This window comes from Ornithorhynchus anatinus, chromosome 5, assembly GCF_004115215.2.
Source record: "Ornithorhynchus anatinus isolate Pmale09 chromosome 5, mOrnAna1.pri.v4, whole genome shotgun sequence".
In the NCBI taxonomy this organism is placed as follows: domain Eukaryota; kingdom Metazoa; phylum Chordata; class Mammalia; order Monotremata; family Ornithorhynchidae; genus Ornithorhynchus; species Ornithorhynchus anatinus.
In genome coordinates, this window is record NC_041732.1 from 56,769,871 (window position 1) to 56,791,931 (window position 22,061).

Genomic DNA, 22,061 nt, shown 5'->3' on the forward strand with positions numbered 1-22,061 from the left:
AGACAAGATGGAGGCACAGTGAGAAGGTTAGCAGTGGCAGAGGAGCGAAGTGTGTGGGCTGGCATGTAGAAGGCGAGAAGGGAGGTGAAGTAGGAGGGGGCATGGTGGTGGACTGCTTTAAAGCCAATGGTGAGGAGTTTTTATTTGATACTGATCAGGTTGGACACAGAGTCTATGTCCTACCTGAGGCTCACAGTCTTAATCTCCATTTTACAGATGAGGTAACTGAGGACCTGAGAAGTGAGGTGACTTGCCCAAGGTCACACAGCAGACAAGTGGCGGAGCCAGGATTAGAACCCACCTCCTTTGACACCTAAACCCATGCCTTGCCACTGGGCCAGGCTGATCAAAGGACCAGTCCAGGCCCCTGAGTCCTTAGCCATTTGTTCCCTGACCCCAGTCCCATCCTCTGACTCCAGCGAGTCCCCATCAACTCTATTGTATATTGCATTGTCCCAAGAGTATAGCACAGTGCTCTGCACACAGTAAGCCCTCAATAAGTACTGTTGATGGATTGATCCTAGACCAGATCCCTGGAACACTGTCCAGCCCCGTCCCCTCACCCCAGGTCAGCCCCCCGACCGCCGGACCCTGATTCTGTCCAGGCTCTTGTCTCTCTGACACACCATCTCAAGCCCTGTTCCCTTGGAGCCTCTTACCTGTCTCTTGGGTAGGGGGATCGGGGGGCCAGGAAGTGGACTGGAGGCTGGGAAGCCTTTCTGGATCAATTTATTCTTCACTTATTTTAATCTCATACCACTTTTTTATCATTTGTACCTGAGCTAATCTCATCATTATCACTATTACATCATTATCCCTCTCATTATTTGTCCTCATTATGATCATTGGTGTTTATTAAGCCTACAAGGTGCTAGGAGAACAGACCAAAGAATAAATCACAGGGCCCTGTCCTCAGGTAGCTCACAATCTAATGGGGGTGACAGTAGGAATACTCGTGGAAGTAATGGTATTTACTGGACACCCACTAGGAGCAACACATTGTACTAAATTCCCTCCCCTTAAGGAACTTACAGTCTTTTGGAGGAGACAAGCAAAAATGTTTACAAATAGTGGAATTAATCAGTGCTATTTACTGAAGGGGCCGGGGAGGCAGAAGGTCATGGGTTCTAATCCCAACCCCTCCACTTGTCTGTTGTATGACCTTGGGCAAGTCACCTCGCTTCTCTGGGCCTCAGTCACCTCATCTGTAAAATGGAGATTAAGAGTGTGAGCCCACAATTGAATGAATGTGGGACGGGGGACTCTGTCCATCCTGAATAATTTGTGTCTACCCCATCACTGAGAACAGTACTCGGCACATATTAAGTGCTTAACAAGTACCACAGTTATTATTATTACTGTGTGCAGAGCACTGTACTAAGCACTTAGGAGAGTACAGTGCAACAGAGTTGGTAGACATCAGAATAAAGAAATGAATGTTCAGTTGATTCCACATATACCTGCAAATACTAAGGGGGGAGATGGCAGTGGTGACTGATAGTTTGATAGGATTTGCGGTGCTGGGAATGAATCAGGGAGGGCTTGTTAGGGGAGGCAGGATTACGGAGAGGAAAGTGTGGATCAGGGAAATGTCATGGAAGAAGACTGTGAGGAGTAGGGGTTGAAGGCAAGCTTCTAGACTTCTGGGTCAGGGAAAATGGGGGTGAGGGGGAGGGATAGCGGCTGAGCTGGGGACATTAGGAGGAGGAGGAGGAGGAGGGAGGAAGGAGGAGAAGGTTTGGGATGGAAGATGAGCAGTTCAGTTTTGGACAGAAACTCCAGGAGAGACTGAATAGCTATAATGGAAAGGAGTGGAGAAAAGAACGAGTAACATATAAACCAGTAAATCCAAGAACACCGAGGTGACCAAGGGATCGGCGGGCCCGGAAGGTGAGGATCGATGAGGGAAGACCTCCCGGAGGAGGTGACACTTGAGGCTGAGCTGGTGAGGGAGCAAGTGGAGTTTTGGAGTTGAGGGGCTCCTCCCTGTTCTGCTCCTCCTTCTTCCCTCCCCCAAGTGGGAGTCGGCTCCTTAAACTTAACGGCTCCTTCCTCATTTCACTTGTCTTCGCCTCTGGATTCACTTCAGCTGCCTGCAGCGGTGGTGGGAGAGACTCTAGTTACTGCAGCAGAGGGTGAGGGTGAGCGTGTGCCTCGCTGTGTCCGTGAGAGAGTGTCTACCGAGTGGGGATGTGTTTATGCATGAATGCGCTTACAAATGGATGCATCTGTTCTGAGTGTGTGAACAGAGTGTCAGTGTTTGTATGGCTGAGTTTGGGACTGTGTGTGTGATTGTATATGTGTGGGGGCGGGGGTGTGTGTGATTGAAACTATGTGGGTGTGTATGGCTGACTGTGGGTGATCTGTGGGTATATATGTGACAGCACGTGTGGGGCTAAGCATGAATGTGACTGTGTGTGGGGTGTGAGTGACAGCCTGTGTGGGACAGTGAAGGAGACTGACACTGGGAAAGGGTGTGTGTGTGTGTGTGTGTGTGTGTGTGTGTGTGTGTGTGTGTGTGTGAATTGTGGAGTGTATGAGTGAGGGAAATTGTGTGTATAAGTGTGGGTGTGTGAGACAACATGGGTGGGACTGTGTATGGGACAGTGTATGAGAGTGTGACACTGTGTATGGGGTGGGCTAGACCTACTCTTGAGCCCTACCTTGCTAAGTGGTACAGGGTGGGTGTTATGGGTACTGTGTGTGTGTGTGTGTGCGCGAGACTGTGAGTCGGGGGTCTGTAACTGTGTGAGTTGGTTTATGTGTGCAAGTGTGTTGGAGACTGTGGGGGGTGTCTATAACTTTAGGTGCAATGGATAAAATTTGGGAGATGTTGGTGCAGGTGTGTGTATGTGGGGGTGTGGGGATGTTGGGGGAGGGTGAAGGGGCCTGAACCGCTCCTGACCCTGCTACCCCTCACAGAGTGGCAGCCACAGCGATGACCATGAGAGAAGACCCAGGCCAGAGCCGCGTGCGGGATCCCGGGCACCAGTCTGTGGCCTCCTCCCCACCCCACCCGTGCTGCCCCATCCGGCCCCCCAGTCCAGACCACAGTGGGCCTCCTTGCCCCCCACGCTCAGCCCGGCACCTCTCGTTCGCCCTCCTGCTCTGCCTGGTGCCCAGACTGGGCCTGGGTGACATTGTGCCGCTGGTAGTGACAGGTGAGTGACAGTGGCCAGGGCCCAGCAGGAGGGTGGGACAGCCCACCCGGCACCTCCCTCCTTCTCCCTGGGCCTCGATCTCCGCCAGAAAAGTGGGAGGGAGGGACAGGGTGCCCGGAGGCTGGACATGGTGACATTTGGGAGGGCCTGGGGCAGGGTGGAGAGAGGGAGGGGGGAGCCCGGGCGGAGCGGCTGCAGCCCCATGAGGAGGACCAGGCCGGAGAGGGAACTGCCCTCTTCCCCTCCTGATCCCTCGGCCCTCCCTCCACTGACCCTCCCGGCCACCTGCCGGGGCCCGCAGAGGGGCAGGATGGAGGCCGTGAGGGAGGTGGCGGTGGCCGGAGCAGACAGGGCTGAGTCTCCGCTCCGCTCGGCAGGATCCGGCCTGTTTACGAGACGTGGGTCTCCCCTGGGGCCGGCCAGCTGCAGCCCTGACCAGCAGTAGGGAGGGCAGGGGGCGGAAGGGCGGCCAGGTGGGGCCCAGATGGTGGGGAGGCAGTGAGTCTCCCCTCGGGCAATACCAGGAAGTCGTGGTGCGGGAGGCGGCCGGACGGCTCGGACCGTGGGGATCGCCTGACCTCGCAGAGGCTGGAGGAGTTAGGCAGCGGAGGAGGCTGTGGGATTCTCCTCCACTCCCCCCTGCACCCTCCTTCTTTCCCCTTTGCCCCGTGGTCTGTCATCTCTTCATGTCTGGTTATTCTGCCCTGGCACCAGCTCCTCCACAGTAGCGGAAGGCCCAGAGAGGTGAAATGACTAAAGTCACCAGCACCTGGGCGGGCCAAGGAGGGGGTTGGAATTCCACCCCCCCATCTCCGCCCGACTCGGCCTTGGTGTCCGCATTCGGCAGCTGTGGGGCAGGAAGACTGCAGCTGACAGGACTGGGCAGGATTGGGGGACGGGGGTGCGGATAGGAGGAGGAGGAAAAATTCCACTCCCTCTCTGCGGGAGGTCCCCCCCAACATACCCCCACCCCCCGGCAGAACCCTGAAAAGCTGGAAGCCCAAGTTAGGCAAGGGAGAGTCCCGCCTCCTGTGTCCCCAGCCCAACCCAGCTCGGTGGGGGGTGGGAGGGGACCTGAGCCAAAGGGCAGGGGGCCAGGAGGCCTGTGCATGGTGCAGCTGGGCTCAGCCCCCACGTCTTCTCCTGGCTGAGACTGGGGCTGGGAAGCGGACTGAGGAAAGGGCTCCCGGTCCGGATGACACTACACCCGAGAACCTCATCATGGACGGGACGGCAGGAGGGTGCTGGCTCTGGTTCCCCAAAAACCTGGAGTCCCCAAGCCATTATTATTATTATTGCTATGATATCTGTTAAGCGCTTACTATGTGCCAGGCACTGCACTAAGCACTGGGGTGAATACAAGCAAACCCCGTTGGACACAGTCCCTGTCCCTCAAGGGGCTCCCAGTCTTAACCCGCATAGCGTAGTGGTTAGAGAACGGGCTTGGGAGTCAGATGGTCATGAGCTCTAATCCTGGTTCCATCACTTGTCTGTTGTGTGGCCTTGCGCAAGTCACTTCACTTCTCTGGGCCTCAGTTACCCCATCTTTAAAGTGGGGATTAAGACTGTGAGCCTCAAGAGGGACGGGGACTGTGTCCAAGCCTATTTGCTTGCATCCACCCCAGAGCTTCGTACAGCGCTTGGCGTACGCTGAACAAATGCCATCATTATTAATCCTCATTTTACCGGTGAGGCAACTGTGGCACAGAGAAATGAAGTGACTCACCCAGGGTCACGCAGCAGAGAAGGGCATCACCTCTCCCCTGCCAGCCTGGGTCCCTGGCCTTCTCCAGCTCCCTCTCCCCGGCGCCCTCCTCTCCTGAGGCTGGGTCGGCCTGGAGGGCCCTTACCCCTGGGTGAGTCACTTCACACCTCTGGGCCTCGGTCACCCCATCTGTCAAAGTGGGGATTAAGGGTGTGAGCCTCAGGAGGGACGGGGACTGCGTCAGGCCCGATTTGCTTGTACCTGCCCGGGTGGTCAGTGTGGTGCCCGGGGCCTACCCCGGGCCGGTTCTCACGCCAGTCCCCTTCCCGCAGAGCCCCCCAGGCCGCCGTCCCCGGGCCCGCAGGGGGACCTCCTGCTCCTGCTGGACAGCTCGTCCAGCGTGTCGTACTACGAGTTCTCCCGCATGAAGGAGTTCGTGGGGGAGCTGGTGCGGCCGCTGCCGCTGGGCCCGGCGGCAGTGCAGGCCGGCCTGGTGCACATCGCCACCCAGCCAGCCGCCGAGTTCCCTTTGGACAGGCACCGGTCGGGGGCGGCGGCGCAGCGGGCCATCGGCGCCGCCCGCCAGCGCATGGGCGACACCAACGCCGGCCAGGCCCTGGCCTTCGCCCGGGACCAGCTGTTCGACGGGGCGGCCGGCGGGGCCCGACCCCACGTGCCCAAGGTGCTCCTCTGGCTCACCGACGGAGGCTCCACCGACCCCGTGGCCCAGCCCATGCAGGAGCTCAAGGACCAAGGGGTTGCCGTCTTCATCGTCAGCACGGGCCGTGGGAACTACCTGGAGCTGGCCGCCGCCGCCAGCCCGCCCCCAGCCCGGCACCTGCACTTCGTGGACGTCGACGACCTGCCCAGCATCACCCGACAACTGAGGGCCGACATCCTCGGTAGGAGGGGGAAAGGGGCCGGGGCGAGAGGGCGGGGTGGGGTGTGAAGGTGGGGCCGGGATGACGTCATCCCGGGTGGGCGGAGCTTTGGGTAGGGGGCAGGTATGATGTCATCCCTATAGCCGGACGAGAGATGACGTCATCCCAGGTGGGCGGGGCCTTGGAGAAGAACAAAGTTGGGCTGAGAAACTACTCACATTCCAGCAGATCCGCATGACTAATCTTTCAGTTCCCAAGGATGAAACGGTCGGAGTGGGTTATTATTATTATCATTAATTATTATTTTGGTATTTGCTAAGCACTTACTATGTGCAAGGCATTGTACTGAATGCTGGCTACTGTTGCACCCAACACCTCACCTCTCAATCACTCTTACTTTCACGATTGAAATGGCCCAGCTCCGAGGTGCCCGGCCCTGCCCCCTTTCAGTCAACAGCCAATCGATGGTATTTACGGGGCATCCGCCAAAGGCGAAACTCTGTAGTAAGAGCTTGGAAGAATACACGGTTTCTATGCCCTTAAAGGGAACTAGGGGCAACTTAGATTAGTGGAAAGAACAAGGGACTATCATCAAATAATGGCTTTTATTGAGCACTTGCTGGGCGGAGTCAGTCGATCGTATTTATTGAGCGCTTCTTGTGTGCAGTCCACTGTGTAAGTCACTTCCCTTCTCCAGACCTCAGTTACCTCATCTGTAAAATGGGGATCAAGACTGTGAGCCCCATGTGGGACACGATTTGTTTGTATCTGATTTGCTTGTATCCATCCCAGCACTTACTACGGTACAGTGAACTTAGTACAGTGCCCAGTGCCCAGCGCTCAGTATAGTACCTGGCTCATAGTAGGCACTTAACAAATACCATAATTATTATTATTAAGCACTTGGGTGAGTACCATATAATGATATAAAAGACGCATTCCCTGCACACATCAAGATTACAGGCTAGTGGGGGAGCTGGACGTTAATAGAAATAAATACAATTACAGACTGTATACATAGGTGCTGTGGAACTGGGAGGGGGGCATGAATAAAGGGAGCAAGTCAGGGCGACACAGAAGGCAGTGGGAGGAGAGGAAAGGAGGGCTTAGTCAGGAAAGGCCTCTTAGAGGAGATGTGCCTTCAAAATATGGCTTCGAAGTGGGGGAGAGTCGTCGTCTGTCAGATACGAAGAGGGAGAACGTCCCAGACCAGAGGCAGGATGCGGGAAAGAGGTCTGTGGTGGCAAGATAGATGAGATGGAGGTTCAGTGAGTAGGTTGGCCACAGTGTCTCGCCCAACTCCAACAGTGTCTGAACCAGCCCAGCCGGGGACTGGTCCGGCCCCACCGAAGGCAGTTCTAATCAGAAGGCAGTGATCCTTTCCCCTAAGGCTGCAGAAAAATGCCAGAAACAGGGGCATCACCTCTTCCCTGCTCTGCAGGTTAATAATTATCCAGGCAGGAGGCCGAGGAAGGGGATCGTGGCCTTGGGGAGGGGAGAGGAGGGTGCCTTCTGAGCCAAAGTGACGAATCTGGGGCCTCCCGGGGTCTAGTTCTGCGTCCAGCAACAAGACATAAGTGTGGGAGGGAAGACCAGGCTAAGCCTTAGAGCAGCAAGGACTTAAAATCACCTTGCCCCCTCCTACCTCACCTCGCTGCTCTTCTACTACAACCCAGCCCACACACTTCGCTCCTCTAATGCTAACCTTCTCACTCTACTTCCATCTTGCCGCTGACTTCTTGCCCAAGTCCAACCTTTGGCCTCGAACCAATTACTGTCCCCAAATCCGAAGCCTTATTGAAGGCACATCTCTTCCAAGAGGGCTTCCCTGACTAAACCCTCCTTTCCTCTTCTCCCTCTCCCTTCCGTATCACCCTGACATGGTATCTTCATTCAACACCCCCTACCCACCCCAGCCTCACAGCACTTGGGTAAAGATCTGTAATTACCTTGTTTATATTCATCTCTGCCTCCCCCTAGACTATAATTTCATTGTGGGCAAGGAATACATCTATTGGTTATTGTCCTCTCCCCAGTGCTCAGCACATTGCTCTGCATTCATTCATTCAATTCAGTTCTATTTATTGAGCGCTCTCTGTGTGCAGAGCTCTGTACTAAGTACTTGGGAGAGTACAAAATAACAACAAACTGACATACACCTGCCCACAGCGAGTTCACAGTCTAGAGGATAAATACAACTGATTGAATGGATGAAGTAAAAGGAAATCAGGCAGAGGGGCTTGAATAAATGGGTCATGGCCTGCCTCCCCACGGTCTCTGAGCGGTGGCAGCCACAGGCGGAAGCTGAGCTCCTGAGCTGGGAGATGGGGAACGGGAAAGGGTGGAAGATGCGGCGGGCAGGGTCAGGGGTCAGGGTTGGGGGTCATGGCCAGGGGTCAGGGCCGGGCAGCAGGGCTGGGAGCAAGCTCCATCCTCTGGGTGGATCCAGGCCGGGGTTTGGGGCCTGCCCAGCTCTTCCCCTCCCTCCTCGGCCCACCCCAGCAACGGGCGGTGGCACTCCGAAGCCAAGCCGGGCAGGGGCAGCTTCCCGGCCACGACGAAATCTTTCCACTGGGCGGGCCCCGGGCAGGCCCGGCTCCCAACTCGTCCCGTCTTCATCCCCCTTACCTCCCAAGAACGGCTCCCTCAGCCGCAGTGCACTCTCTTTTGGGGAGGAGGGGAATTGGGATCAGCTTCATTTCTTCCTTCCTTCATTCAGTCGCATTTATTGGGTGCTTACTGTATGCAAAACACTGTACTAAGCTTTTGGGAGACTACAAAATGACAACAAACTGACACACTCCCTGCCCACAATGAGTTCACAGACTAGAGGGGGATGGCAGACATTTATATACATACCTAAATTACAGATATATATATACTAGCTTCCCACTAGTCAATCTATCAATCAATCTGTGGCATTTACTGAGCACTTACTATAATAACAGTAATATTATTAATCAAGCAATAGCGCTTATTGAGTGCTTACTATGTGCAGAGCTCTGTACTGAGTGCTTGGAAGAGTACAACAGAGTTGGCAGACAAGTTTCTTGGCAATAGTGAGCTTACAGTCTAGAGGGGGAGACAGACATTAATATAAGCAATCATTTGTAATGTATAATTGAAGATACATAAATGCTATGGGGTTGAGGGATTGGTAATCTTTCTCATGTCCCCATCTCTTGTCCAAACCATTGATCAATCATTCATATTTATTGAGCACTGACTTTGTATAGAGCCCCTCTCTCCAGCCCCTGACCAGAACACCCACCAAAACCCTCCAAAAATAAAAAAAAGGTATTTGTTAAGCGCTTCTTATGTGCCAGACACTGTAATAAGCGCTAGGGTGGATACAAGCAAATCAGGTTGGACACAGTCCCTGTCCTATGTGGTGCTCACAGTCTCAGTCCCCATTTTCCAGATGAGGTAAAGGAGGCACAGAGAAGTGAAGCGACTTGCCCAGAGTCACACAGAAGACAAGTGGGAAAGGCAGGATTAGAACCCATGACCTTCTGACTCCCAGGCCCGTGTTCTACTCAGGATGGGCTTTCAGGGAGAGATGGGCCCAGCAAGGCTGACCCGTCTCCGGATCAGAACCCTAAGCCCCACCTCTCTCTCACCTCACCCCCATACTGTCTCTTCTGGCCCCAGCTTCTAAGGAAAACTTCAGGGAGAGGGGGTTCATCCTAGGGGGTTGGGGGTGGGAGGATAAGCAGCCGGCCCAGCCTCCTCAGCCCCCTCAGAGCTATCTACTTTGTTGTCTGTCTAGACTGAGAGCCCACTGCTGGGTAGGGATTGTCTCTATCAGTTACTGAATTGTACTTTCCAAGAGCTTAGGACAGCGCTCTGCACACAGTGATGGCTCAATAAGTATGATTGAATGAATGAAGACTCACACCTGGGTGTCTCTGCCTGGGTACAGGAACCTGCACGCCCTGATGCCTGGCAGACCGGCTCCTCCCCGCAGGAAGTGGGGAGGGGGTATGGATTGGAGGAGAGGCTGGCACAGTTCCCCCTCTGGGCTGAGTGCCCAATAAATCCTGGTCTGTTGTGGCAGCGGGCCAGCGGGCTGTGAGACATCTCCCTTCCCCCCACACCTGCCACCTCCACCCCCTGGTCCCTTACCAGCCTCATGGCAGATTCCACCAGCAGCTGCTAGAGAGCTGGAAGGAGGGAAGTGTTCCTACAGGGGAGGATAGTGTATATATTGGGTACACAGAAAAAAGAGGCTAATAGTAGTGGTAATAGTAATAGTATTTTCTTTGGTATTTCTTAAGCATGTACTATGTGCCAGACATAGTACTAAGCCCTGGGGTAGATAGATACAAGCTAATCAGGTTGAACGCAGTCTACCTCCCCCCTGAGGCTTCCAGTCTTAATCCTCATTTTACAGATGAGGTAACTGAGGCCCTGAGAAGTTAAGGTCACACAGCGGACAGATGGCAGAGCAGGGGTTAGAACCCAGGTCTGCTTGACTCCCAGGCCCCTGCTCTTTCCACTAGACCACGCTGCTTCTCATTATTTGATTGTTAGTATTCATTCAATTGTATTTATTGGGTGCTTACTGTGTGCAGACCACTGTTCTAAAGGCTTGGGAGAGTGCACTATAACAATAAACAGACACATTCCCTGCCTGCAACAAGCTTGCAGTCTAGAGGGGGAGGCGGATATTAATATAAATAATTACAGATATGTACACAAGTGCTGTGGGGCCGGGAGGGGGGATGAATAAGGAAGCAAGTCAGAGTAATGCAGAAGGGAGTGGAAGAATTCATTCATTCACTAGTATTTATTGAGCGTTTACAATGTGCAGAGCACTATACTAAGACTTGGAATGTACAATTCAGCAACAGATAGAGACAATCCATGCCCATTGACGGGCTTACAGTCTACTTGGAGGAGACAGACGGACCAAAACAAGACAGCAATCATAATAAATAGAATCAAGTGGTTGTACACCTCATTAACATCAAAACAAGACAGCAATCACAATAAATAGAATCAAGTGGTTGTACACCTCATTAACAAAATAAATAGGGTAATAAAAGGGTGGTTAGTCAGGGAAGGCCTCTTGGAGGAGATGTCTCTTCCATAAGGCTTTGAAGAGGGGGAGAGTCATTATCTGTCAGATCTGAGGAGAGAGGACATTTCAGGCCGGGGGGCAGGACTTGGACGAGGGGTCGGCGGGGAGATAGAAGAGACTGAGGTACAGTGAGAAGGTAAGCATTTGAGAAGCGATGTCTGTGGCCTGGGTTGTAGTAACGAGGTGAGGGAGGAGTGGGCAAGGTGATTGAGTGCTTTAAAACCAATAGTGAGGAGTTTCTGTTTGATAAGGAGGTGGATGGGCAACCAGTGGAGTCCTCGAGGAGTGGGGAAACACGCCCATTTATAGAAAAATGATCTGGGCAGCAGAGTGAAGTATGAATTGGAGTGGGGAGAGACAGGAGACTGGGAGGTCAGCAAGGAGGCTGATGCAGTAATCAAGGCGCGAGAGGATAAGTGATTATATTAACGTGGTAGCAGTTTGGATGGAGAGGAAAGGGCAGATTTTAATGATGTTGTGAAGGTGGAACCAACAGGATTTGGTGAGAGATTGGATACGTGGGTTGAACGAGAGAGGAGTAGAGGATAACACCAAGGTTCTGGGCTTGTGAGACAGGAAGGATGGTGGTGCATCTACAGTGATGAGAAAGTCAAGGGGAGGTTAGGGTTTGGGAGGGAAGGTGAGAAGTTCTGTTTTGCACATGTTAAGTTTTAGATGATGGGAAGACACCCAGGTAGAGATGTCTGGAAGGCAGGAGGAAATGCGAGACTGCAGAGAGGGAGAGCGATCAGAACTGCAAATGTAGATTTGGGGGTCATCTCTTTAGAGGTGGTAGTTGGAGCCATGGGAGCGAATGAATTCTCCAAGGGAGTGGGTGGAGATGGAGAATAGAAGGGGATCCAGAACTGAACTTTGAGGGACCCTCCACAGTTAGGGGGTGGGATGAAGAGGAGAAACCCATGAAAGAGACCGAGCAGGAGCAGCTAGAGAGATAGGAGAACCAGGAGAGTACAGTGTCAGTGAAGCCACGGTTGAATAATGTTTCCAGGAGAAGGGGGTGGTTGATAATGCCAAAGGCAACTGAGAAGTCAAGGAGGATTGAGATGAAGTAGAGGCCATTGGATTTGGCAAGAAGAGCATTAGTGACTTTTAAGAGGGGGTTTCTGTGGAGTAAGGGGATGGAAGCCAGATTGGAGGGGATCAAGGTGAGATTTGCGGGAGAGGAATTTGAGACAGCGGGTATAGACAACCGGTTCAAGAAGTTTAGAGAGGAATGGTAGGAGGGAGATGGGGCCATAATTGGAGGAAGCTCTGGGTTCCAGGGAGGGTTTTTTTTTAGGATATGGAAGACTTGGGCATGTTTGAAAGCTGTAGGGAAGAAGCCGTTGGAGAGCGAACAGCTGAAGATGGCTGTTAGGGAGGGAAGAAGGAAGGGGGCAAGTGTTGGCCACTGGGTTCAAGGAACTGTACTGAGCACTTGGGAAAATATGATGCAAAAAAGTGACATATTTCCCTTCCACCAGGAATTTCCATTCTGATGTGGGGGTGGGTGGAGAAATAAATATTTATAAGTCATCAAAATAAACAGATGAAAACTCAGTCGAAGAGACAAATATGAAAGAGAACTGAGGGCGGTAGAACTGACTATATAAGTACTAGAAAGAGTTGATGTGTTTGTCCATCTTGGGGTGTTGGGAAGGGTTCTTGGCATTGGGGGGGATATTAACCATGGGGAGAGCTGTGGTCTGCCTGGATTTAGGGAGGGAGGGAATTCCAGGCTGGGGAACAGCGTGAGTTTTGGATCAGTGGTGGGAGACCTGAAGGCAAGAATGACCTGGGAGTTAGTGGGTGAGGAGAGCGGATATGTGAGATGGGGAGAGTTGATTGTGAGCAAGTTTTGCTTGATGCGGAGGGAAATGGCAATCGATTAGGGGTTTTGAAGGAGAAGAGAGATGCTTCAAGATGATGAGCTATGCGGCAGTGTGGAGAAGGTTGGAGGCAGGAAGACTGGCAAGGAGGTTGTAGTAATAATCTATCTGTGATTTATTCATTCATTCACTCAATCGTATTTACTGAGTGCTTAGTGTACAGAGCACTGTACTAAACACTTGGGAGAGTACAGTACAACAATAAACAAATTCCCTACCCACAGTGAGTTTACAGTCCAGAGGGGGAGACAGACAATGTAAATAAATAAATTACAGATACATACGTAAGTGCTGTGGGGTTGGGAGGGGGGAAGAGCAAAGGGAGTAAGTCAGGGCGATGCAGAAGTGAGTGGGAGCAGAGGAAAGGGGAGCTTAGTCAGGGAAGGCCTCTTGGAGGAGATGTGCACTCAATAAGGCTTTGAAGTGGGGGAGTGTGGGTGGTTGCTGTTTGGATGGAAAGGGAGGGGTGGATCCAGGTGATCCAGAGGGAAGCAGCATGGTGAAGTGGATAGAGCTGGGGGCTGGGAGTCCGAAGGACCTGGGTTCTAAGTCCCGGCTCTGCGACTTGTCTGTTGTGTGACCTTAGGCAAGTCACTCAGCTTCTCTCTGCCTCAGTTACCTCATCTGTATAATGGGGATTAAGACTTTGAGCCCTGTGAGAAACAGGGACTGTGTCCAACCTGATTATCTTGAATCTACCTACAGTTCCTGGCACATAGTTAGCTCGTAACAAATACCATTTTTTTTATAAAGATAAAGTACAGATTAAGGTTCTAATCCTGGCTCTGCCACTTTTCTGCTACATGACCCTGGGCAAGTCAGTCAACTTCTCTCTGCCTGAGTTACCTCATCTGTAAAATGGGGATTAAAACCATGAGCCCTATGTGGGATAGGGACTTTGTCCAACCTGATTAGCCTGTATCTACCCAGCCCTTAGTACAGTGCCTGGCACATAGTAAACACTTAACAAATACCATTAAAAAGGGGAAAAGAGTCAGCAAATAAAATAGAGAAGAACCTCTTGTGCTGTGCTTTGATAGGGCTTCCAGAAGGAGGTGGTCCACAGGCTCAGAGGTAGCCGAGAGGTTGGGGACGATCAGGATGGAGGATAGTCCTTTGGATCTGGCTATAAGGTGGTCATGAGGGTGCCATCTTGCAGAGTGCTGTCTTGATGGGAGGAAATTGAAAACTTAATAGCAGGTCAAGAAGAGAATTGGTGGAAGAGAAAATGAAAGCAGAGGGTCTATGATCGATTAGAGGAACTTGGTTGTGATTGGGAGCCGGAGGCCGGGTCACTAGCCGGAGTCGGCTGTGAGATGGAGAGAGAACTTTTTAGGAGCAGGGGAAGACTGGAGCAGGCTTGAAGGCTGAAGGGAAGGAGTCATCAGAGAACGAGAGGTTGAAATTAACTCACTGTGGGCAGAGAATGTCTTAACCTACTCTGTAGTATAGTACTCTCCCAAGTGCTGAGTAGAGTCCTCTGCACACAGTAAGCACTCAATAAATACAATTGATCGATTGGAAGGTAGTGTCCACGGAGGGTGAGAGAAGAAAGAGCATGTGCACTGTATACATCCAGGGAGGACAGCGAACACATATATGTGCACAGGCAGCAGCATCCTCAGCTTCGGGAATTTGGAAGAGGAATGAGAGCAGCTGGGTGAGGCAGGATGCTTCCTGGTTCATCTCCCACTCCTGATTTGGGTGGAGGGAGGACTGAGCAGGAGAGGGAAAAAGAGCCTTCCCCCTTCCCACCCCTGCTGGCTTCATCAGGGCCAGTGCAGCCATTTTGTGAGTATGAAATAAAGGTGAGGGAGCGAGTGTCAGGGGATTTTCTGAGGAAAATCAGGGCCCAGGGAGGACCTTCAGGCCCCGCAGCTTGAAGCCAAACTGGGCCAGTTCACAGTGAGGGGACCACCAGGGGAGAAGTCACCACCATGGCCAGCGGCACCGAGTTACCTACCCCAGTTCCCCGGTTAACCAAGGAGGTAAAGAGATAGGGGTTTGGGGTAGAGACAGAGCGTGTCCAGGTGGGAGGGAAGTGCCTCCTCCCATCTCCCCAGTCCATAGCTCACCTGTGGGCAGGGAAATATGTCTGTGTATTATTATACTGTACTCTCCCAAGCGCTTAGTACAGTGCTCTGCACACAGTATGAGCTCAATAAATACTATTGAATGAATGACCAGCAAGTGCTCAATAAATATGGTTGAATGAACGAAGTACCAGTTTGGCTAGGATTGGTGGGTGCAGGGTAAGGTCTCCGAGGCCCGCCCCTGTCCCTCACCTGTTTCCCTTCTCCCTGGCCCCGCCGGGCAGAGGCGATGCGGCCCCAGCAGCTCCATGCCACAGAGATCACCTCGAGCAGCTTCCGCCTGGTGTGGCCACCCCTCCTCTCCGACGCCTCCGACTATTACGTGCTGGAGGTGACTCCCGACACCGACACCACGGCCAGACAGAGCTGGCAGCTGCCTGCCCACGACACCGAGAGGTTCCTGGATGGCCTCCAGCCCACCACCACCTACCAGGTGACCCTGGTCCCCGAGTCGAACCTGCACTACCTGCCCCCGCAGACGGTCCTCGTCACCACACTGGACGGTGAGCGGGAGGGTCGCTGGGGTCTTCTGAAGGAAACGGGAGGGGGCGGAGGTTGCGCCCGCTGCCCCCGGGCTGGAACCCTCCTGCTCCGGAAAGCTGTGGGTTCCGGTTACCAACTTGGAACCACCTGCTGGCCCAGTAGCAGAGTTGCCAAGGGAGGGATGTGGGGGAACCAGTTGGAGATTCAAACCCGAGTCAGAGATGCAGCGTGGTCTAGTGGATAGAGCACAGGCCTGGGAGTCAGAAGGAGCTGGGTTCTAATCCCAGATTAGATTAGAACTGGTCTGCTGGGTTACCTTGGGCAGGTCACTTGATTTCTCTTTGCCTTCATTCTTTCATCTGTAAAATGGGGATTAAGACTGTGAGGCCCCACGTGGGACGGGAACTGTGTCCAACCTGATTACTGTGTATTTACCCCGGTGCTTAGAACAGTACCTGGCACACAATAAGTGCTTAACAAATATCATTAAAAAAAAGTCTCTGGGCCTCCAGATCCCTCCTCCTGCAGCCTCGGAATCAGGCAGAGCCCTCCACCCCAGAAACTGATCACCCCAAGGCCCTGTTAATGGGGGATGGGGAAGGAGGAGGAGAAGGAGTTGGGGGGAAGTGTTGTCAGCCTAGCTCCCAGAGAAGTGGGGAATAATAATAATAACAATTTTGGTATTTGTTAAGCGCTTGGGTAGACTCAGGGTAATCAGGTTGTCCCACACGAGGCTCACAGTCTTAACCCCCTTTTTCCAGATGAGGTAACTGAGGCACAGAGAAGTTAAGTGACTTGCCCACAGTCATACAGCTGACAAGTGGCAGAGCTGGGATTCGAACCCATGACCTCTGACTCCCAAGCCCAGATTCTTTCCAGTGAGCCATGCTGCTTCCCAGCAGTGGAGTGGGGAAGTGGAGTCTGGAGTCTGAAGGACCTGTGTTCTAATCCCAGCTCTACCACTTGTCTGCTGGGTGACCTTGGGCAAGTTACTTCACTTTTCTGTGCCTCAGTTACTCAACTGTGAAATGGGGATTAAGACTGTGAGCCCCATGTGGGACAGGGTCTGTGTTTAATCCGATTTGCTTGCATCCACCCCAGTGCCTAGTACAGTGCCTGGCACATAGTAAGTGCTTAACAAATACCACAATTATTATTTGGTTCAGCCAACTGACCAGTGCACCGCTCCCAGCCCAGGAAGAAGAAGGGAAAGGACAATCCTTTGCCCATGATGTCGACTTCCTGGCTCATCTGGCGGCCGGGTTCTGCCCTGTTTCCCGAGGAGCCGCTTGTGGGTTTCCTCTTGTCTCTGGGGCTCGAGGTCCCCCATCCTGCCCCCTGGGGCTGGGGAAGGAGGAGGAGGAGGAAGAGGAGGAGTTGGGGGGAAGTTTGGTTGGCCCAGCTCCCAGGAAAGTAGAGTCTGGTTCAGCCGATTAACCAACCGGAACACCACCCCCAGCCCTGGATGAAGAAGGGGAAGGATGATCCTTTGCCCGGGGTGCCCACCTCCTGGCTCGGCCGGGGGCCGGGTTCCTTCCTGCTTCCCGGAGACCTGCTCACCCGATTCCTCTTCTCTCGCAGAGGAAGTCAGCCCGGCCCAGATCCACATCTCCAACTCCACGTCCCAGGGGTTCCGCGTCGGCTGGGCCCCCACCCCGGCCGGGGTGCTCAAGTACCAGTTGCTGTACGGGCCCCTGCCCGGGAGTGGTGCCCAGGTCCTGGAGGTGCCCGGCACCCAGAACAGCACCGTGCTGGAGAACCTGGCCCCCAACACCACCTACTTGGTGACTGTGGTGGCCACCTACAGATCGGGGAAGGAGAAGGCCCTCTCGGCCAAGGCCTGCACCCAGGAAGGTGAGCTTGGGGGAGGGGGGCGCTTAGGACCCAACTTCACTGCACGGTGGGCGATGGGGACTGACGCTTCCCAGGGTTCTGGCTGTGGGGGTGAAGTCACCCTAGTGGGGGTTGGTTTAGAGCTGAAGGGAGATGGGGAAGGCAGAGGGAGCGGGGAGCTGGTCTGGCCAGGGCTAGGGTGGTGGAAGGGCAGGGTTCTGACCCCGTGTCACCGAGTAGGGTCTCATCCATGTCCCTCCGGCCCATCAACACGCGTCTCCTCTCTCCCCGCCCCCGGGGCCAGAGAGCAGCTCAGTGCGGGACCTGAGGTTGGAGAGCATGGGGCTTGGCCGCCTGAAGGCGACGTGGGACTCGGCGTCCGGGGCCGTCCGGGGCTACCAGGTGCGGTGCCGGCGGCAGGCGGGCCCGTGGCTGTCGCTGAGCGTTTCTCCGTGGGTGCGCAGCGTGCTCCTGGCTGACTCCAACCTCGGCGCCGGCAGCAGAGTGTGCGTGACGCCCATCTACGGGAGCCTGAAGGGCCGCGGCCGGTGTCGCAACGTCCGCACGTGGCTGGGTGAGGCTGGCGCGGAGGCGGGAGGGAGGCTGCCTTGACGCCGGTGACCTTTAGGCGAGGGAAGGCGGCAGGGCAGGCGCAAGCACCTGGCTCTGGAAATGCATGGGAGGGGTCACGGACTGACCCTCCATGACCTCCATGACCTCGCTGGTCAGCGAGCAGGAGAGGTTGTAAAGGCCCGGTTTGGTCGCGGTCACCCCGTCCACCCGTCCACCCACTCCCACCAGCATCCACCCGCATCCTGACTTAATAATAATAATAATGTTGGTATTTGTTAAGCGCTTACTATGTGCCGAGCACTGTTCTAAGCGCTGGGGTAGACACAGGGGAATCAGGTTGTCCCACGTGGGGCTCACAGTCTTAATCCCCATTTTACAGATGAGGTAACTGAGGCACCGAGAAGTTAAGTGACTTGCCCAAAGTCACACAGCTGACAAGTGGTAGAGCCGGGGTTCGAACCCATGACCTCTGACTCCAAAGCCCGTGCTCTTTCCAGTGAGCCACTTCCCTCTCCCCGCTCCTGACTCCAACCTTTCTGGGGAGAGCCCAGACTAGGGTGCGGCCTGGGCCCGCAGGGGCCTTTCCCGCAGACAGAGGGAGCGGCTTGGGCTGCTGCCAGGGTGTTTGAAGTCACCCTTTTTTTGGATGGAATTTATAAAAAGCTTATTATGTGCCAGGCAATGAGGTAATAGCTGGGGCAGATCAAACAATCAATCGATAGTATTCATTCATTCATTCAGTTGTATTTACTGAGCGCTTACTGAGTGCAGAACACCGAACTGAGTGGTAGGGAGAGTACAGGATAACAATAAACAGACATATTCCCTGTCCAAAATGATCTTACAGTCTAGGGGGGATGTCTTGAGTGCTTACTATGTGCAGAGCACTCTACTAAGCACCTAGGAGAGTACAACAGAATTAGCAGACACGTTCCCTGTCCATAATGAGTTTACAGTCTAGCAACAAGATAATCAGATTGGACACAGTCTCCTATCCCACAGGGGCCTCACCGTCTTAACCCCCATTTTACACACAAGGTAACTGATGCACAGAGAAAAAATATTAATGGTATTTGCTAAGCACTTATTATGTACCACGCACTGTTCTAAGCGCTGGGGTAGATACAAGGTAATGAGGTTGTCCCACGTGGGGCTTCCAGTCTTAATCCCCATTTTACAGATGAGGGAACTGAGGACCAGAGCAATTAAGTGACTTGCCCCAAGTCACCCAGCTGACAAGAGGATTAGAACCCACGACCTCTGATTCCCACGTCCGTGGTCTTCCCACTAAGCCATGCTGCTTCTCAAGTTAAGTGGCTTGCCCAAGGTCACACAGCAGACAAGTGGCCCAGCCAGGATTAGGAACTGGTCTTCCGACTCCCAGGCCCAGGTGCTTTCCACTAGGCCAGGCTGTTTCTCTACTTCCTCACTCCACTCCACCCCTGTGGAGCTGCTCTTTCTGCAGGCTCATCCCAGCTGCAGATAGAGATGGAGATGGAGGGCCCCCGCCCCACTTAAAACTTCCATTTCAGCTCGCCTCTTGTCTGAGGAAATTCAAACATATTGGAGTCAAACATAGGAGCTGTCAACCCCTCCCCTTCCTGGGGCGGCTGGGGCAGCTCAATTGGGAACCAGGGGAGGGGTTGGGGCTCTCAGCTGACCCTCACGACCACTCCACTTGACTCGGTTTGCTCAGCCGCTCAATGGGAACAATTTTCCAGAAAAAGGAACCAGAAAGGGCCCCTTGAGAAGCAGCATGGCCTAGTGGACAGAGCCCGGGCCTGGGAGTCAGATGGTCCTGGGTTCTAATCTTTGCTCCACCATTTGTCTGCTGTGTGACTTTGGGCACTTTGGGCTTCCCCTTTCTGCGCCTGTTACCTCACCTGTAAAATGGGGATTAAGCCTGGCCTCCCCCTCTAGACTGTTAACTCATTTTGGGCAGGGAATGTGTCTGTTTTATTGTCACACTGTACTCTCCCAAGCACTTAGTACAGTGTTCTGCACATGGCAAGCACTCAGTAAATATGACTGACTGACATAGCATGCACTTAACAAATGTCATTTAAAAAAAGAAAAGAAAAGAGATATATTTCCCGACTCTTCAGTCTTCCCGGTCTTGACAGACGTGCTCAGCTAAAGCCTGTCAGTACTGACCATCTGACCTGGGCCATGCCCTTCCCTTCCTCCCTACCCAGCTACTGAGGCACCCGGATACCGCCCTGGCTAGCTCGCACCCCGGACAGGAGAGCAGGAGACGTAAGTGGTGGATAAGAAGAGAAGAAGAAGGAAAAGGAGGACAAGGAGGAGGACAAGGAGGAGGAGGAGGAGGAGGAAACCGGATGCCCATGTCATGGGCGGGGCCAGGCCCACCCCCCGCATCCCTCCCCACCACCATCTGAAAGACGCCCGCCAAACTTGGCTTGTTCAACGGCCCGCCCCCGCTGGCCCTCTGCTTTGGGAGGTCCCGGGTGTGAGTTCTGCCGGCTGAGCCCGTGTGGAATACGTGTGGCAGTTGATGGGCCGGCTGGCCACCCCGGACTGGAGCCTTGGAGACCGTGCCACCCCTTTGACCTTCCTGGACTTGCTCTCGCGGGGCAGGTTCCTTGTGGGTTTTCCTGGGGCTCCTGGTGTGGCCGCATCACCCCTGGCATGTTTACTTTTCCTCCCGAAGATCTGACTCTCAGGGTTTCCTGGGCCGGGACTGTCTCCATGTCCAAGCGACTACGTTACGGGAGAACCGGACTGCAGGACCGTAGTGAAATGCAGAGCCCAAAAGCCCTTCTCCTAGCCAAGGGGCAAGTTCCTGGACCCCACTCCTCCTTCCAGGTTGGGAGCCACGGGCCGGCCGTCTGTCTGTCATCTGTCTGGAGCCCATATCCACAGCACACACCAGGGTGAGGGGTGAAGGGGGTCAACACTTCTCAGAACTCCGAACGGTCGTTTCCTTCTCTACTTGCCCTGCCCCGTGCCCCTCAGCCCCGCGGTGCCCCCCAGCCCCATGGGGTGAACCAGGAGGGCCGACGGCAGGAGGAACGAGTGCCCACCCCTCGCTGTCTTCTGTTCTCACTGCTGCCGGAGGCCCGCAAAGCCCACCCCTCCACACCCGTGCACGCACCCGACTGGCCACACGGGCAGTCCGTCCGTTGCATGGTTTTCTCACAAGAAACTCGGGACTAATGAAGTCCTTCAATGTTGCTTTGTTCCCAAATAATGCATCAATCAGCGGATTCCCAATTACACTGAATGAAACCTCTGAGAGTCACGGGCCCTTTCTCCTGCAGTCTCACCTCCCCATAGAACTATTTCTTTTTGATTCTCCCGGAGGTGTGCTTGAAGCCTTTAGGAAATGAGGCAGAGCTGGGCTGGTCGCTTGGGCCCTGTGGCTGGTCCTTTCTCAGGGCCACCACTCCGGGGCCAAGGGGGAGAGCGGGAGAGAGTTCGAGGGCCCAGACCTCCCTTTTTCTGGGATGAACCCCTTACCCCTCGTTTGGGTGGAGGTTACAGAACAGGAGGGGAGGGAGACCCCAAGCTAGACAACGTTCCTGCGGGCATCCCTGGAAGGCCGTGGCAGGGAAGAGGGAGCGCACCCTCCGCTCGAGGAAGGGCAGGGTGGAGCTGGATCCTGGCTGAGGCCGGGGGGTGCCTTTCTGTGCTGCGGGGCCCTCTGGGAGGACTTAGCGGGGACTCTGCAGCCTGAACAGGTGGCATTCTGCCGGGGGAATCAAGCGGAACCTGGGTGGGTTGTGATCTGGGTGGACAGAAACAAACTCGGGCATTCCAACTGCTCTCCTCATCAGTAGTGTGCAGCAGGTTTTCCAACGCGGAAACTGACACACCCTCATCATCTCCCAGTCAGGGCACCTACAATGACAGCACCTCCATCCCTGAGAACTCATGTGGGTTGGGGCTGTGGTCCAGAAGGTCTGTCTGGTGCGGGGGATCGGGGCTGGGAGAGCAGACTTTCCCCTCCAGCTTTGATGCTAGCCCTGGCCCGGGGGGCTTTGGGGCCAGCTGCCAGTCTACCCTCTTATGTTTGGCAGATTGTCACTTATGTTCGGCAGATTGTCTTGAAGGAAATCAGAACTGCAAAGCGACCGCAGCCCCAGGTGTTCCACAACGTTCTTCAAGCTCCCCTGACTACTGCGGTTCCCCCCCACCCTGCGCCCCAGGCAGGGGACACCAGTCGTCTTGGAAATTCCCCATTAGGAAGGTTATTCAGTCTCTGAAGGCTTTTGTCAGAGGAACAAAGGAGCCAGTCCTAGTGCTTGCCCCTAAACCTGAGCCAGAAGGCAGGATTACCAACTGCTGCCTGGAACAATCCCCTCCCTTTCCACTCCTTACACACACACACACACCCATC

At 54.2% G+C, this 22,061-nt stretch overlaps 1 protein-coding gene across 1 annotated transcript; it reads left to right on the top strand.

Moving 5' to 3' along the window:
- The first annotated feature begins 2,062 nt into the window (after nucleotides 1-2,062).
- VWA1 (von Willebrand factor A domain containing 1) lies at nucleotides 2,063-20,954 on the top strand. Its single transcript, XM_029064509.2, has 7 exons — nucleotides 2,063-2,135; nucleotides 2,923-3,161; nucleotides 5,199-5,768; nucleotides 15,037-15,315; nucleotides 16,877-17,149; nucleotides 17,433-17,702; nucleotides 19,897-20,954. Exons 2-7 carry the CDS (start codon nucleotides 2,939-2,941, stop codon nucleotides 19,926-19,928), a joined length of 1,647 nt encoding a protein of 548 aa, XP_028920342.1. The 5' UTR covers nucleotides 2,063-2,135; nucleotides 2,923-2,938; the 3' UTR covers nucleotides 19,929-20,954.
- The last annotated feature ends 1,107 nt before the right edge of the window (nucleotides 20,955-22,061 follow it).